We start from the raw sequence: 14950 nt of genomic DNA on the forward strand, positions 1-14950 counted from the left end.
TATTAGACATCCATAAGAACTACTTCACAGTCAGGGCGGCTAGGATCTGGAACCAACTTCCAAGGGAAGTGGTGCTGGATCCTACCCTGGGGGTCTTTAAGAAGAGGCTTGATGCCTACCTAGCTGGGATCATTTGAGCCCAGTTTTTTTTTTTTCCCTGCCCTGGCAGGGGGTTGGACTTGAAGATCTATAAGGTCCCTTCCGACCCTACTTCTATGCTATGCTATGCTTCTATGTTTGCTGAAATGGTTAAACTGAAGAGAAGGGTCTATTTAAATGCTGAAAGGGGAAGAGTGGACCTAACTGGAGATGCAGAAAAAAAAAATATTTGGAAGCCATTCTTGCTCCCTGAATTGTAGGGCTGTCCTGCTGGGCACAAAAGATGGAGCCCTTCATGTCCACAGACTGGTGTTTGGAGCATTCAAAGTTCCCACTGACTACTGCAGTTGCCAAATGCTTCAGAAAAATGAGCCGTAAAGCCTCAAAGCCTGTTCCTGCTCCAGGTTAATTTAATGGCAAAGCTCCCATTGACCACAGTGTCACAGTATCAACCATAAAGAACAGGTTTAGGGACTATTTAGAAAAGCTGAATGTGTAACAAGTCCATGGGGCCAGATGCAATACAAGGGAGTTGGCTGATGTGATGGCAGAGCTGCTGGCCATTATCTTTGAAAACTCATGACAATCGGGGGAGGTCCTGGACAATTGGAAAAGGGCAAATACAGTGCCCATCCTTAAGAAAGGGAAAAAGGAGGATCCAGAGAACTGCAGACCAGGCAGACACACCTCAGTCCCTGGAAAATCATGGAGCAGGTCCTCAAGGAATCCATTTCTAAGTACTTGGAGGAGAAGAAGGTGAACAGGAACAGTCAGCATGGATTCACCAAGGGAAAGTCATACCTGACCAACCTGATTGGCTTCTGTGATGAGATGACTGCTCTGTGGATGCAGGGAAAGCAGTGGACATAACATACCTTGCCTTTAGCAAGGCTTTTGATACTGTCTCCCATAGCATTTTTGCAAGCAAGCTAAGGAAGTGTGGGTTGGATGAATGGACTGTAAGGTGGATAGGAAACTGCCTGGATTGTCAGGCTCAACGGGCAGTGATCAATGGTTCAGTAGTAATCAATGGGGAGCTGCAAAGAGGATGGAGCTGGACTGTTCTCAGATGACAGGGCAAGGGGCAATGGGCTCAAGTTGCAGCAAGAGATGTTTAGGTTGGATATTATGAAAACTCTCTCACTAGGAGGGAGGTGAAGCACTAGAACGTGTTACCTAGAGAGGTGGTGGGATCTCCATCCTTGGAGGTTTTTAAGGCCCAACTTGACAAAGCTCTGGCTAGGATGATATAGTTGGGGATGGTCCTGCTTTGACTGAGGGGTAGATGACCTCCTGAGGTCCCTTCCAACCCTAATTTTTCTATAATTCTATAAAATAAAAAGGAGCCAAATGAGGATACAGCAACAGAAACTTCCATAAGTGTCTCTCATCTGAAAAGTTCCAAGTCCTTCATTAACATTCTGGTTTGAATATCAGTTTCATTTAATACATCATTGATAAAGAGAGACCTACTTGATAAAATTCAGCTGTAGTCATTGCCCAAAAGTATTATGATGACTTAAAGCAAGAGGGAAAAAGAATACCTCATCCAAATGAACTTGCAGCAAAATTTATGAAAACAAAATACAACTACCCCAGCTGCAATTTCAGTGCCTTGCCCAAATTCACCACTCCTTATCTTGCAAAAAGGTGACACTGATCTTCAAGCAGTTAGGAACTTCCTGTTATGTCTTATTTGACTGAATGATAGTCACAGAAAAGTAGAGTTGGAAGGGACCTCAGAGAATCTAACCCAGTTGGGGTCTACCTTGTTGGCAGGCATTCCACAAATTAGCCCCACGCCCTCCCCAAGTGCCACTCTGATCCCCTTCCTCTGCCTGATCAGATGCTCTAATTGCTGTTCTCTGCCCTGTGCCCCCACTTGATCTCCTGCTCTGCTTTCTGCTCCCCATCCTGTGCTGCCTCCCTGCCCAATTTGCAGCTCTCCTTTTTTGCTCTCTGCCCTCTCTGAGACTGTTGCCTGTCTCCTTCCAAGTCTGCTGTGTGCTGCACATGGAGGTTGCCCATACCACTTGGGGTACCCATGCCACAGATTATCCACCTGTTCTAGTCCAACCCGCTGCTCAAAGATGTAAAGAAGGTTTTGGTAACTCATTCATCTTTTGGTCTGTGTCTTAAAGCAAACGGCAGTTTGTAAATTTTACCTCATCTCGCACTCTCTCTTTAAGGTGTACTCCAGATTCTCGATTTCTCTTCCAAAATTCTCTTGCATGTTCCTGAGGGGAAAAGAAAAAGGTTCAGAAATAAGAGGCCTCTTGTATGTTAACCTTGTGTACAACGACTGACACAGATGTCTTTAGCATGGGGCCTGTTCTTGATGCACTCTGTCGCAGCACGCACTGGAGATGCATGCACTAGAGGAGACATGACAGGGTAAGAATTGTGTGTAGACGAAACAGGGGCCCTAAATGGAAGTGGTGGGTTTTTAAAAACACTGCTTTAATTTAGGGCAAAGTAAACCCCTGTGTCATGCACATACTCATGAACTTACATGCCTCTCTGGCTGCGGGGAGGGGAGGACAAGCTGCCGGTGGGCGGAGCAGTCCTTGGGCTGCAGGGGTGCTGATGCTTCCCTCCATAGCAGCAGTGTCCCCCCCAGGCAGCACCTGCCCACAGGCACCTGGCTCAGGCAGTCCCAAGGGGCACTGCAGCTGTGGAGGGAAGCATCGGGTCCCCGCGCAGCTCCAGGAGGGCTTTTTCTTTTCTTGGGCGGAGCCTGCCTTCCCAGGCAGGTGCCAGGCTGCCTGCAGGGCTTCCCACAGAGCCACGGAGCTGCACGGAGCCTGGTGCTTCGCTCCGCAGCTGTAGGGCAGCAAACTAAGACTCTGCAGAAGAGTTTTAAGTTGCTGTGCCTCCAAGTCACTGAAGGTGCATTACACTGCCGAATTTGCTACAGCAGCCAGAATTATGGTGCAATACACCACCAACACGTGCAAACACCAACACCATTAAAGCAGTGCAAAAGCATTTAACCTGCTTTAAACTGTGATACATACATGTCCCTCATTTCATCTACATTTGGCCTTAGAAGCCAAAGTGACATCCAAATCCATTTGCAAACTGTTTAAGTATGTATCACTATTTATTCATTCACCCTAAATAAGACATGCACCTTCTGCTGGGAAGGCAGAATGAATTAAAAAGGATTTTTTCCTTCTGATGGATTTCCTGTAACTTGCATCTACGCTTCTGCCCTGGGAGTGGAGGGAGATCAGTCTGGGGTTTTTTCAGTCTCCGCTGGAGGGTGGGTGTACTGGAGCCCCTCAAGGTGAGAGGGCTCCAATTCATCCATCCCTGCACCAGCTGGCAAACCCCTACAATGAGCTCCCTCTGCTCCTTTCTCTGCTCCCTTCCCTCCCCTTCTGATAAGGACAGGGAGGGAGGGGAAACTGGCTCCAGCCTGCAGCCAGCAGCTAGATCCTCCTCCCTGCAGGGACCAACAGTGAACTTCTGTTTGGTTTGGGGGATTGTTATAACTCAGGTCATTTCCTGCAAAGTGTTCTCAGTTACAGTGAGGAGCTGCACTTCTGTCTGCATTGAATGTAGCAAATAGTATATTGATGCCATCTTTGAGCATGACCCCCATGATCTGTATGGGACCCTTTTGGCTGGGCTCTGACTTGCACCAGCAGCCCCAAAAGGCTACTCCATTTGCCTGAGATCAGTGCTCTGGGCTAGGTTCCCCTCAAACACATCCCCAGTCACAAAAGATCAAAGAACTGGCCATACCAAACCTACACAGCTCAGGGATCTCTCCTAGGCCCATTAGGAAAGATTTATAGCTCTTCCACTACCTAAAAGGGGCAATAGCTTAGTCTGGGATTTGAGCCATGAGTTACACATTCAGTATTGTTTCCATAATGTTTCTCTGAACTGTTGTTTGCGTGCACTTTGCCTGTAATAATAGCCCACAGGCCATATCTCTCTCGTGTGCCTGGAAGCAAACCTTGCTGTTTGCAGGCTGGTTTCTGTGTTCACTTCTCCATATAAAGTATCTATCAACCTTACATTTCAGACTCTCAAATTCAAATATCTAAGCAGCAGTGAGGTCATTTCCCACAGCCAGGGCTGAGAAGTGACGTACTCAAAGATATCTTCAAGTCTCTCAATTTCTTCCTCCAAACTTTTCTCATCAATCAGGTGCTTGGCCACAGCCTCAAACTTCTCATCCAGCAAAGATGTTAAGTTTTCAAGTCTACCAAGAGAAAGAAATGAATGAGACCTTCACAGTAATGTTATTTTTCAGTTAGAAACCACCACCTCCTGAAAAACCAGGAGATGGTTTTCTGTACCAAAGAGCTGGCAGTTTAAACCTACTCTTTTGCTACCCCATCCATCTTTGCACGCAAATGTTCTTCTTCCTTCATTAATAACTGATAGTGGTTCTTTCTAGATGCATTATCATCTTTAAGTTTTGTATTTACGCATTCAGTCTTTTGTAATTTTTCCTCGGCCTAGGAATAAACACCAAAAATATTAACTGAATAATCATTCCAACTCTGTCTCCTCTACAGACTAGCATTTTGAACTGCCATCAGATCTTTCAGCGGCAAATCTGAAAGCACTTTACGGTTCATTAAAGTGGATGAGGTTTATATCACTATTGCTTCACCCATCCATGGCTGTAGAGTTCCCTTCAAACAAGCCTAGGGAAAGATACAGCAATGCATACTGGATACTTTGAGTTGCTCCAGGATAGATATGCCCATGCTGCAGTCACAGAGGTGATTGCAGAGCTGCCTCCATGCACTTAAGCTGGCTTTAAAATATAGTGAGGCTGGGTTTAGGTAGTAGCCTAGTGACATGAGCTTGAAACTCAGCACACAGTAATTCATGCTGCCTCTCCTCCATAATAATAAAGTCCAATGTTAAATCATTCACTTCCAGCTCACCTAAAAATGTAATGAAGCACACTGTGAAATAGTTCTGTTCAATAATCAAACTTTCTGTGATGATCTAGTTGGGGCTGGTCCTGCTTTGAGCAGGGGATTGGACTAGATGTGACCTCCTGAGGTCCCTTCCAACCCTCATTTTCTGTGATTCTATGATTGTACAAAAATAAAACCTACAATAATACAATAAGTGTCAACACATGTTCATATTTATTTTTACAGCCATTAGGACCACTGGGTTTGCTAGAAACCAAAATTGCTTATGCACAAAAGAGGTAAGGATTTTTGCAGGCAATATCTTTTATTGGAGAAGCTATTTAACTGGGAAGGATCTCGACAAGATTTTGCATACTACTGTATCTCAAGGTCCCTCCCAAATATACAGCTGGTCCAGTAAGAGATACCACCCAGAAATCCTTGCCTCAGATTTTTATGGATCATCACAGTTACATCACCCTAAAACTATGCACAAAACTAATTCACACAATTCATCAGACTATGAAACCATGGAAGGAGGCCAACTGGATGGGATTCTTGTTGGTGGCCATGTTGGTGTAATCTTTCTGTCATTTACACAGGCTCTTGCCCAATTATTAAATATTTTAAAAGGTTTAAAGTGGTTAGTAAAAAAAAAAGAGTCTAGTTCTTACCATTTTTATTTCATTATTTAAACTTTCTCTTTCTTGGGTAATTTTTGATTGCAGGACAAACAGATCAGAATCCAGATCCTCTCTAACAAACAAAACCAACATAGACATATTCAGGAGTGCAATTAAACAAAGTATGATTTTATTACAGCTAATATTTTATGTTCCTATACTCATGTTCTTAAGCGTCAACACAAGATATGATAATTTGCTTATGTCTTAACCTTTATTAAAAACAGATATTTTTACTCATCATTTGGTGTTTCTATGTATATGCCTGATAAAAATAAAACCTGTTAAGGAGATAAGGGCAGACAGCATTGACAGTGTCGTAGGGTTGGATTGCTGTTGTAGCCTCTCAGTGATGGCAATACCCGGTTCATGGAGGGCATGGATTGGAAGCTGATGAGCACAAATGCATTAGTCTTGCTCCTGGTGGCCTTACAGAGAGTCCTGGAAGCATGAAAGATACTCACTTCATTTATCTATTCTGAGTAGTTCATGGGTTGAGCAAGGAGCCTGCTCCTAGCTAAGGAAAGATGCTTGAAGGAAGACACCTGATATGTAGGAAATAGGAAAGGAAAAAATACCTAGTGCCCTTCAGGGATCTGGAAACACAAGAAGCCCATTGGATCTGTGCCCAAAAAATAGAAAAGGAAGGGATGCACTGAGTTTAATTAACTCGCCAATTATATAACAAAGAGGAGCTAGCTATACTGGTGAGAAAAATCTAAGTAGAAGAAAAAGCTCCTCATATTTCAGGATGCTACACAAACATAACAAGGCAACAAAAGAAAGGCAATGCTTTTGTCTCATGCAACCACTCTGTAGGATTTGATGTAGGAGGTAATCAAGGGTCCGAGCCTGGAAATAGCACACATGCTTCTCTTTGTAGTCAAGAACCGTCCCAACGTCATTGATGCACATCACAGTAACGTTAATCGTGTGTAAATGTGAATGGGATCAGCAACACTGTTTGGTACTGGGCTACAGCTGGGTTTTTCTTCAAGAACAAAGTTGGATAGTTTTATTACCCAATGACAACACGGCATTATTTCAAGTAGGGAAAATGGCAGTCAAATCTCAGGGTTCACAGCAACAAGCTCATTTATGTAGGGCTCCAGAGATTAGCAGTTTCCTCTTGGATGGTTTTTTTTGGGGGGGTTGTTTTTGAAACATTGGGTATTGGCCACTGGTGGAAGCATGGCAGGATTTGAACTGGAAATCTGCTTAACTAAGAAAATCCCTGTGCTTTATATTGCCACCAGCTGGGAAACACTTCTTGGTGTGAACAAATAGTCAAAAACATGGAAAAATTAAAGTGATATCTATGCATCAATGTCAATCTCCAGGAAAAGTGATTTACAAGCCCAATGAAGAAGCCATTTAGGGTGATACATGACTTGGCTTTCCCTAAGGTCTCTTGTACCCCCAGGAACACACAGGGAAACAGACTCTGCATTACAGGGTATGCAGGGACTTCAGCTGGACAGGATGGGGACAGCGTACCGGGTGTGATGTCTGACCTCCCCTGCCCACATCGCTGAAGCAGCAAGTGACAATTTTGGTTCTACATACACTGCCTGTGAATACTTATTCCATAACAAGTCCTTCAAATTTACTCATATATCATCTGCTTTTTTGTGTGTGTATTCCTGATGGAAATGGAAAGACTCCCATTGCCTTAGGTTAGCAGTGGTTTGGGTCCCAAGATCTTGCTACTTTGATTTCAGTCTTTATCTTTATTAAAAAAAACCCATGCCACCAGCTAGATGATCTGCAGCAGTTTGGGGGAGGAGGCGGGGAAGCAGGAAAAGAAGGTGTTGATTCCCAGGGATGTCATATTGAATGTAATAGTTTGAATTCTTGTAATAACTGCCCATTAGCCAACTTAGACAACAGGCAAGGTTTATCTTCTTATCTAGGCCATTGCTTTCTTTGCCTGGCCTGCAACAACTTTGTTTAAAAGTCTTAGGTTCTCAATCTTATCTTTAGAGGCCTTTGACAAGTTAACGTAAGAGCAAGAAAAACGACCCTTAAGTAACATTCTGAGAGATCAAATCTTAGAAGCCTTTGAAAGGGGGTTGGGAAAGATAAGTCACTGCAGCGTTGTGGAAAGCCTCAAGAATTTAAGATAAACTGAATAGTTGGCGGATAAATTCCATTGCAGAAGACAAACCGACCACCCAGTAAAAATCTGTTGAGTAAGATCCAAACCCAATTTGGGAGTAGTGATAGGCTTGGGTAGGAGGGGCCCATGACGGCAACTCACCCAGTATATAACCTGTAACCTACAGTCCCAATTTGGAGGTAACCTTACTTGCAGAACACCGAAGGAAGAATCGCAAGTGTAGGCCGGATCCGACTGATCAACTGAACCACCCTGTCTGTGAACAAGAACTCCTGTTCATGCTGAAGCTGCGGAGCGCCCGAGAGGGACTGAAGGAAGGGGACTTGTTCCTATCACTGCTGAGACCAACCCTAAAAACCATAACTAAAGAATGAAAGGATACCTGGGGATTTGGTTTCTCGGAATTCTAGGATTGTAAGTATACCATGAGAAATAATAGTAGTGATTCTAATTTAACCTTTAGTTGTGATTGTAGCTGCTTTTGTAATACTAATTCTTATAGCACTGTTTGGGAAGGAAGTGCATTTGAAGCATTGTTTCTAATATATGTAGTTATTCTGTTTTTAATGTTTGTGGTATTTCTTAAAGCTAAGCAGTGTTATATGCATAGTAAGGAGTTTTAATAAACACATTAAAGGAATAAAAATCGTGATCATTGTGAAAACAAACAGGGCTCAACCTCACCCCACCAGTGTTCTGATTTGAACCAATACATCGTGTGGGACTTCTCTCTATCCTGTAAACCCATAAGAGACAAGGGACAGCAATGGATTGTGCAGCCACTGTCTCAATTAGAAGCCAAGACAAATGTTTATGAGTACAGACACTGATTTGCGGTTGCTAGATTTGTGATTAAAATAAATACCTGTATATATAGGATCTGAAGGGTTTCAAACAAATACTGTTATTAATGTTCCTTAACAGTCATGCAAATGTTAAATGCTCATTTAAGTTTAGCAAAGAATCAAAGCATCAAACAATACTCACTTCCTTTTGGAGAGTTCCAGGGCTCGCAGCCTTTTACGTTCTAATAACCGTGTTAATTGCTCGCTTTTTTCCTTCAGCTGTGCTATCTCAGAGTTCTCCTTCCGAATAGCCTATTAAATACACAAACATTTAGTGTCAGTATGGGATATTATTATAAACAATAAGCCAAACGACTCCTTTTGTTGCTGGTCTTTCCTTTCCTAAACATCATGGCTAAATACAGCCAGTCAATAAGTCGAAGTAGAACGCCTTCGTTAACTTGCGTCTGCTCCGGTGGCTGGGCTGCTGCAGCACAGCCTGGCCCCTGGTGCTGTCTCAGGATAGAAGCGGGAGAAGATAGGGAGGGAGGTCTGGTCTGGGCTTTTCCTAGCTGTACTGGAAGGGGAGGAAGGGAGACTTCAATCCATCTGCCTTCCTCCTCCCATGCAAGCTGGGGAAACCCCAGAGCAGACCTCCCTTTCCTGCCTACTCCCCCTCCCATGCTGAGGCAGGACAGGGGGAGCAGGGCTAGGGGAAGAAGATGCAGAGACACAGCCTTTCTCCCTGGATGGGCTCCAAATCGGAGCTCAATGCCCCATCCTCCTGACACAACAGCTAACATCTGTTGGGTTGGGAGGGTCAGTCTAACTCATAATGCTTTCTGTGAAGCACCATGAGTTAGACTGGGGAGCTGCACTTCTGTCTGCATCTCTTAGTGGTTTATGGAAACCAGACTTCTGTAGTGTTACAGTTTTGAAGTGGTTTCTGATCACTTATGCTGGCTTATGTATAATTTCCATCCCTCGCCCATGTCACTTTTGCATATGTTTTTCGTGTAATACCTTAAGTCACACTGGAATGTCACATGCAAAACCACAAGCGTTGACTCGCATATAAAATCGAGATCCTCCCTTATTCTATATCCATTCAAACAAAAGACTCCCTTATCTCAAAAACAGTTGTATGCTGGACTCAGGCCAGCAGGCCTGTCAAGAGGAATAGTTATCTTCCAGGTTACCATCAGCTGCTAACACAGTCATGCTGAGCAGCTCAAAACTTGGTTGTTCACACTTGAGGTAGATTAACACAAGAGCAATTAAACCTGTGTTAACTTTGTAGTGAAGAGATAAGTTAAAGACAGATGAAGACACTTGTTTTCAGAGAAGTTAATCCTATGAAAAACAGAGGAATGTGGCATTAGGTAGGTAGTGCTCATAGTCAGGATTAAGTGGATGGATGGAAGAGTTAGCTTGATTGCCCTTTTAGTCCTTTTTGCTCTGACCTCTCCCTAAATTGTTTCTATTCCTGCATGATGACAGATGTGTTACTTTGTCCAGCTTTTTGAACATCCCAAACAATAGGGCTTCTATCACTTCCCTTGGTTAACTAGTCCATATCTGAATGCAACCTGCTGTTAGGATCTCTTTCGCTGTGTTATGACACACTTCCCAACTGGAGGGCAGATTTGTGGGGAAAAGGTGCATGTGGTATACAAGTAAATACAGTATATCTACTTTGGGGTAGAGAACAGGTGAATTGTGCTTTACTGTGGCAATCCCTCATGGACTCCAGAAGCAATATATGACCTAAAACCAGGAGTGTCAATCCACCTGCCCCTTCAGACCAGATGAATGGCACAGGACAGGTCTACAGGCCAGGTGAATGGCACAGGGCTGGATCAGGCCAACAGACCCCCGCCCCCTTTCAACATGCCAGACCTAGCACTCATGGTGCTCACTCCAGCTGGTCTGGGACTGCTCTGTATGAGCCACACGTGGCACCTGCTCCAGCCAGTCTGGGGCAGAGACTGTGTGCAGTGTGGGTCCCAGATCAGCTGGAGCAGGCATCACTGGCGGCAGTCCCTGAGTAGCCAGAGAGGGTGCCAGATCTGGCACATGGGAGATCCACGGATCTGGATCTGGCCCATGGCTGCATCTTTGACATCCCTGCCTTAATTATCCCTCTTGCTCTCTGGCATTTGTATCTATTAAATATCAGTCGTGTCTTAAGGCTCAAAAACGACCAGTGGTGCCATATGGGCAGTAACCTGGTATATAGGCAGAACAGGGTCATGAGTTGTTGCTTATTAATCTATTGTGTTCATCCTCTGAGCTTGTCTATCAGGAAAACTGGCTGACATAACCTCACCAAATGAGACTGTATGACAGCCAGGAGGGTAGACTTCCTTCACGGCGGCACCCTATTTTGTAATAATGTCACTCGTATTCTGGAGTACTTGAGTCAACAGCATCAGCCAATTAGAAAACCTTTAGTTTTTACCCTGTCCCCAAAGACAACCCCTCCATCCCTTTCCTTACAACTCCTCACTTATGCCTCTTTCCCCTACCTCAGGGCTCTTCATTTCATAACTGGACAAATCATTTTTTTTTCCTTTTAGGAAAAACACAGGTTGAAATAAAAAAAAATCTTGCAAGAAACCAGCAATTTTCTCCTTACTGCTGTCTGGTGGGTTATCTGTTGCTGAATATCCAACATTTTTGGAATCAAATGTTCGTATTCTCTTTTTTTCTCTAACGATTTTGCCTTCTGTGCATCCAGTTTTGTTTTCATCTCTGCCTTCTACATGTAAAAACATCATTAGTTCATCATAAACAACCTAATGCAAATTGCTGAGCTTAAGAAAAAGTCTTAAGCCTTATAAACTGTGCAGTCTGAAGTCTTTCAAGCAAAAAGCTGAGCTAAAAGAAAAGACATTTTCATAGAGGTAATAACTACATACCAGCTGTTCAAATCCTATAGGAAGGTATTATTTTTAATTCATGAAAATACAATATTAAATCCTGATATTGCAAAGACTTATACACATACTCAATGTTACAACTTTCAGCAGGATTACTCACTGTGCATTAAATCAGACACATGGTTAGGCCTTTATAGCACTAGGCCTATAATTTGTTCTACAGAAAAGTACTTTTGCCAGATTGCAAGAAAATAAATTTCTTTCTGAAAAATGCCCTAAAAATGTCTCTTAAAGGAAATTAAGTATACTCAAGTACAAAGAACAAGTGCAGCAAAATATAATGGCAGTAAAATAAAGGTACTTTTCTTTTTTTTCCTCTATTCATAACTGAAAGCAATTAAACAAGAATCAGATTTCACTGGATAAGTTAGAAGAATAAGCAATACATGCATACAAAAACCCCACACAATACACAACCACAATACCCACACAAGCACGCCCATCCTCCTAATATAGAGCTCTGCTAGGACATTGTATGGTAGTCAGAAAGCACAAATTGGCTGCATGAAAGCCAGCTCAATGAACTATTCCGCATAAATATCCCATCATCATTCCTAAAACCACTTAATTTTTGGAACCATATTCACATTTATACTTTTATGAGAATGAAATACAGCTCAGGATCTTTACCTTTTTGTCCCATGCGTCTTTTTCTTCCTGTAGAAATGTCCTCTCTCTAGCTACAGCTTCCTTCAGTTCTTGCACATCTTTCTTTTTCTTAATTATATCTTGTTCTGCATTTTTTGTTTTCTTGCAAACCTCGCTTAAGAGAATCTTTGTGTTAACTCTCTTGGCCATTTGTTGGTTCATGGAGTCTACAGCTACTTCATGTTGGACCCACAATTTCTCTTGTTCCTCACTGGAGAAAATAAACCACAGAGACCATGGGCAGATCTGGGATTTTGAGAAGGGGGGTGCACCTGGTGTGGTGTATTATCACATACAACACAACATTTTATTTTCTCCAGGTAACTCAAAGCTTTACTAATACGCTAGGGGCCTAGGGATATATAATTCAGTTTAAATCAAAAGCAAAAACACATATAACTTGATTGGCATGTGCATTAATTTTCTGTATCATATACTATATGTTAAAAAAGCCACACCAGACTAGGCAAAAATCATCAAAAGATGTTGTTTCTTTATTCCTGTTGTCATTGGAGTCAAATGTACATCTCTTTCAGATTCATAAACCAAATATATAGCGTTCTTCAGCATCTTGACAGTGCATCCAATCCTTCACTAACAGTTATTTCCATATCTGAGCTAATGTTCACCAGAGTTAATGGTTCCACACCTGAGCTGACATATTCTGATAAAGGTAGAATACAGTCTGCAGGGCTGTGAAATGGGAGCCACGTTACAAGGAGCAGCTAATATACTGCAGAATTGCAGAAGGGTTAGCTTGATTAGTAGAAAATCAAGACCGTTAAAAAAAGAGAGGGTTGTTAACACCCGTGGAATAAACAGTTTAGAAGGAATCAGGCAGGTTATGATGAGGCATTAAATCAGTTGACTCCCTCACTGCTGCCTGAATAGAAATGTTGCTGTAACTGCCAGGCAGTTGGTTTGAAGCTTTGAGTGAAGCAGGAATCAAAGGGGATGCAACTGACAGAGATGAATTCTCCTGCATGCCTCCTAATCAGATAAAAATTCTGACCCAAGGCCCATTGAAGTAAAAGGAAAAATTCTCCAGTATTGTAATGGACCCACACCTTTATTTTCACTTCAGGCTGAATAAAGCGCACATTAGTGACGCAGACAAGGATGGCATCATACATGAGATAAATAGTGCATGTAGCAATGTCTGTAAGCGAGATCACAAGGGTCAAGCATATGGCCAGAGATCTAGCCCCTAGAGTTGCTCCATCCAGACTGCTGGGCTAATGGTGGGCTACTGTAAATCGGGACTGTGGGCAGAGATGGGCAGAATGGGGCACGGCCTGCCAACGAATCCGAGGCCCTGGTTGACATGATCTTTGTTGTTAGGTGGGCAAGGAAGGTCTGTACAACACAGCCCTCACTTGCCCTCTGTGACTTGTGCACCTCCGCCATGGCTGCTTCCACCACTACCACTGAGGCAGCCACTACCACCACTGCCACTGCTGCTGTTGCCTTGAGCCCTGGGGTCCAGATCTGGCCTGGGGCCTCACATGAGTCTGAGCATCTCACTAATCGAGACAACTGACACTTGCTATTTAAATGCATCCCTTCCCGCTGCCTAGCATTCTCTCCACGTTTTACTTCTTCAGGCATGGTTCTTTTCTTTTGTTCCTCTAATGAATATGTTCTTTTTTTCTAGTTCCATTAACAGGTGGCTGAGCTATTTTCAAGCATAGAAAGAATTTAAAAAAAAAAATCAGTTTTCCTGATATGGAAATAAGCTGTGACTTTTTTTTTCTAGTGCCCTGGCAGAAGGGGATAGAAACACATAATCTGGCAGAAACAAGGCAAATCCCAGCCCAGCCCCATGTGCCCAAGAAGCAATGGAGAATAGGGCGCTCCATAGGGCAGATGGGGCTTTCCATCAGGGATGCTGGCAGAGAATTCCTAGCTCAAGGCTTTCTTTAGTATGTTTTCTTTTTTCCCACTGGAGAGTGGGATATGGGTTTGCAAAGTTAAAATTATCACTGATTTTGCCTTTCTTCTGATATTCTTTGTTGCAGTTGGAAGACTCTCCCTCCTCCTCCCTAGTATTGCAGTCAGTTTTCTATTAAGCCAGTGTATCTTAACAGCAGGGGGCAGGAAGCTATAGACAGCGACTACTACTCAAAAAAACCAAGATTTTTTCAAAAGCAGAGCTCATGCGGCAGCAAAAAGCTGCTGAAGAGCACGTCCTACTGCCTATAGGAGTGATGAAGCCCCCTGGCTCCAATTCTGTTTTATTTCTTCCTAGTCTTTTCCCAATATGATTTTACTTATGCAAATACAAATTACATACCACAAGGTGGCATTCTCCATTTCATAAAGGGTTTGCTTCTGATCCAGCAATTCAGTTTCGTGTGTGACGTCCTTCAGTGCAGTCTGCAGTTGATTTATCTTAGCAGCATTGGATTCACGGGCAGCCAAAACGAGAGCTAGAAAGATTTTTTTTTTTAAATGTGCTGCTCTCAACAAAAAAAGAATGTGCAACAACAGTCTGTAAATGGATTGGTGTCTACAATGTTAATGTATCACCGTACAAATGTCACCTCATAGTGACCAGCGGTTCTCTTACTCCAGGGGTACATTTAAAAACCAAAACCTTATTTCAGCAACTTATTGTCTCCATATTTTGTCCAAGTTATTTGCTTTTACAGACTTAGAGAAGCCTGCTGCATTTCTACTGTACTGTACCTTTTCCACATTTTATATCAAGAAACCCACTTGGGAAAGGAATTCCTTGCTAAAGATACAGAAAACCACAAAAACAAGGGGCACTGGAAAAGGAGGA

General features: G+C 43.0%; 1 protein-coding gene across 1 annotated transcript in view; it reads right to left on the reverse strand.

Moving 5' to 3' along the window:
- LOC109320889 (myosin-8-like) overlaps nucleotides 1-14586 on the reverse strand; it is a 29247-nt gene extending 14661 nt beyond the window's left edge. The window contains exons 1-8 of the mRNA XM_019551169.1: nucleotides 14459-14586; nucleotides 12148-12376; nucleotides 11214-11336; nucleotides 8778-8887; nucleotides 5663-5744; nucleotides 4438-4574; nucleotides 4205-4315; nucleotides 2265-2336 (exon numbers count right to left, since the gene is read on the reverse strand). Of these exons, the coding sequence (XP_019406714.1) occupies nucleotides 2265-2336; nucleotides 4205-4315; nucleotides 4438-4574; nucleotides 5663-5744; nucleotides 8778-8887; nucleotides 11214-11336; nucleotides 12148-12376; nucleotides 14459-14478 (884 nt within the window). The 5' untranslated portion in view covers nucleotides 14479-14586. The remainder of the gene's footprint in view (nucleotides 1-2264; nucleotides 2337-4204; nucleotides 4316-4437; nucleotides 4575-5662; nucleotides 5745-8777; nucleotides 8888-11213; nucleotides 11337-12147; nucleotides 12377-14458) is intronic.
- Between the last annotated feature and the right edge of the window lie 364 nt (nucleotides 14587-14950).

Source organism: Crocodylus porosus, unplaced genomic scaffold (assembly GCF_001723895.1).
Source record: "Crocodylus porosus isolate Cpor-Errol unplaced genomic scaffold, CroPor_comp1, whole genome shotgun sequence".
Lineage (NCBI taxonomy): Eukaryota > Metazoa > Chordata > Crocodylia > Crocodylidae > Crocodylus > Crocodylus porosus.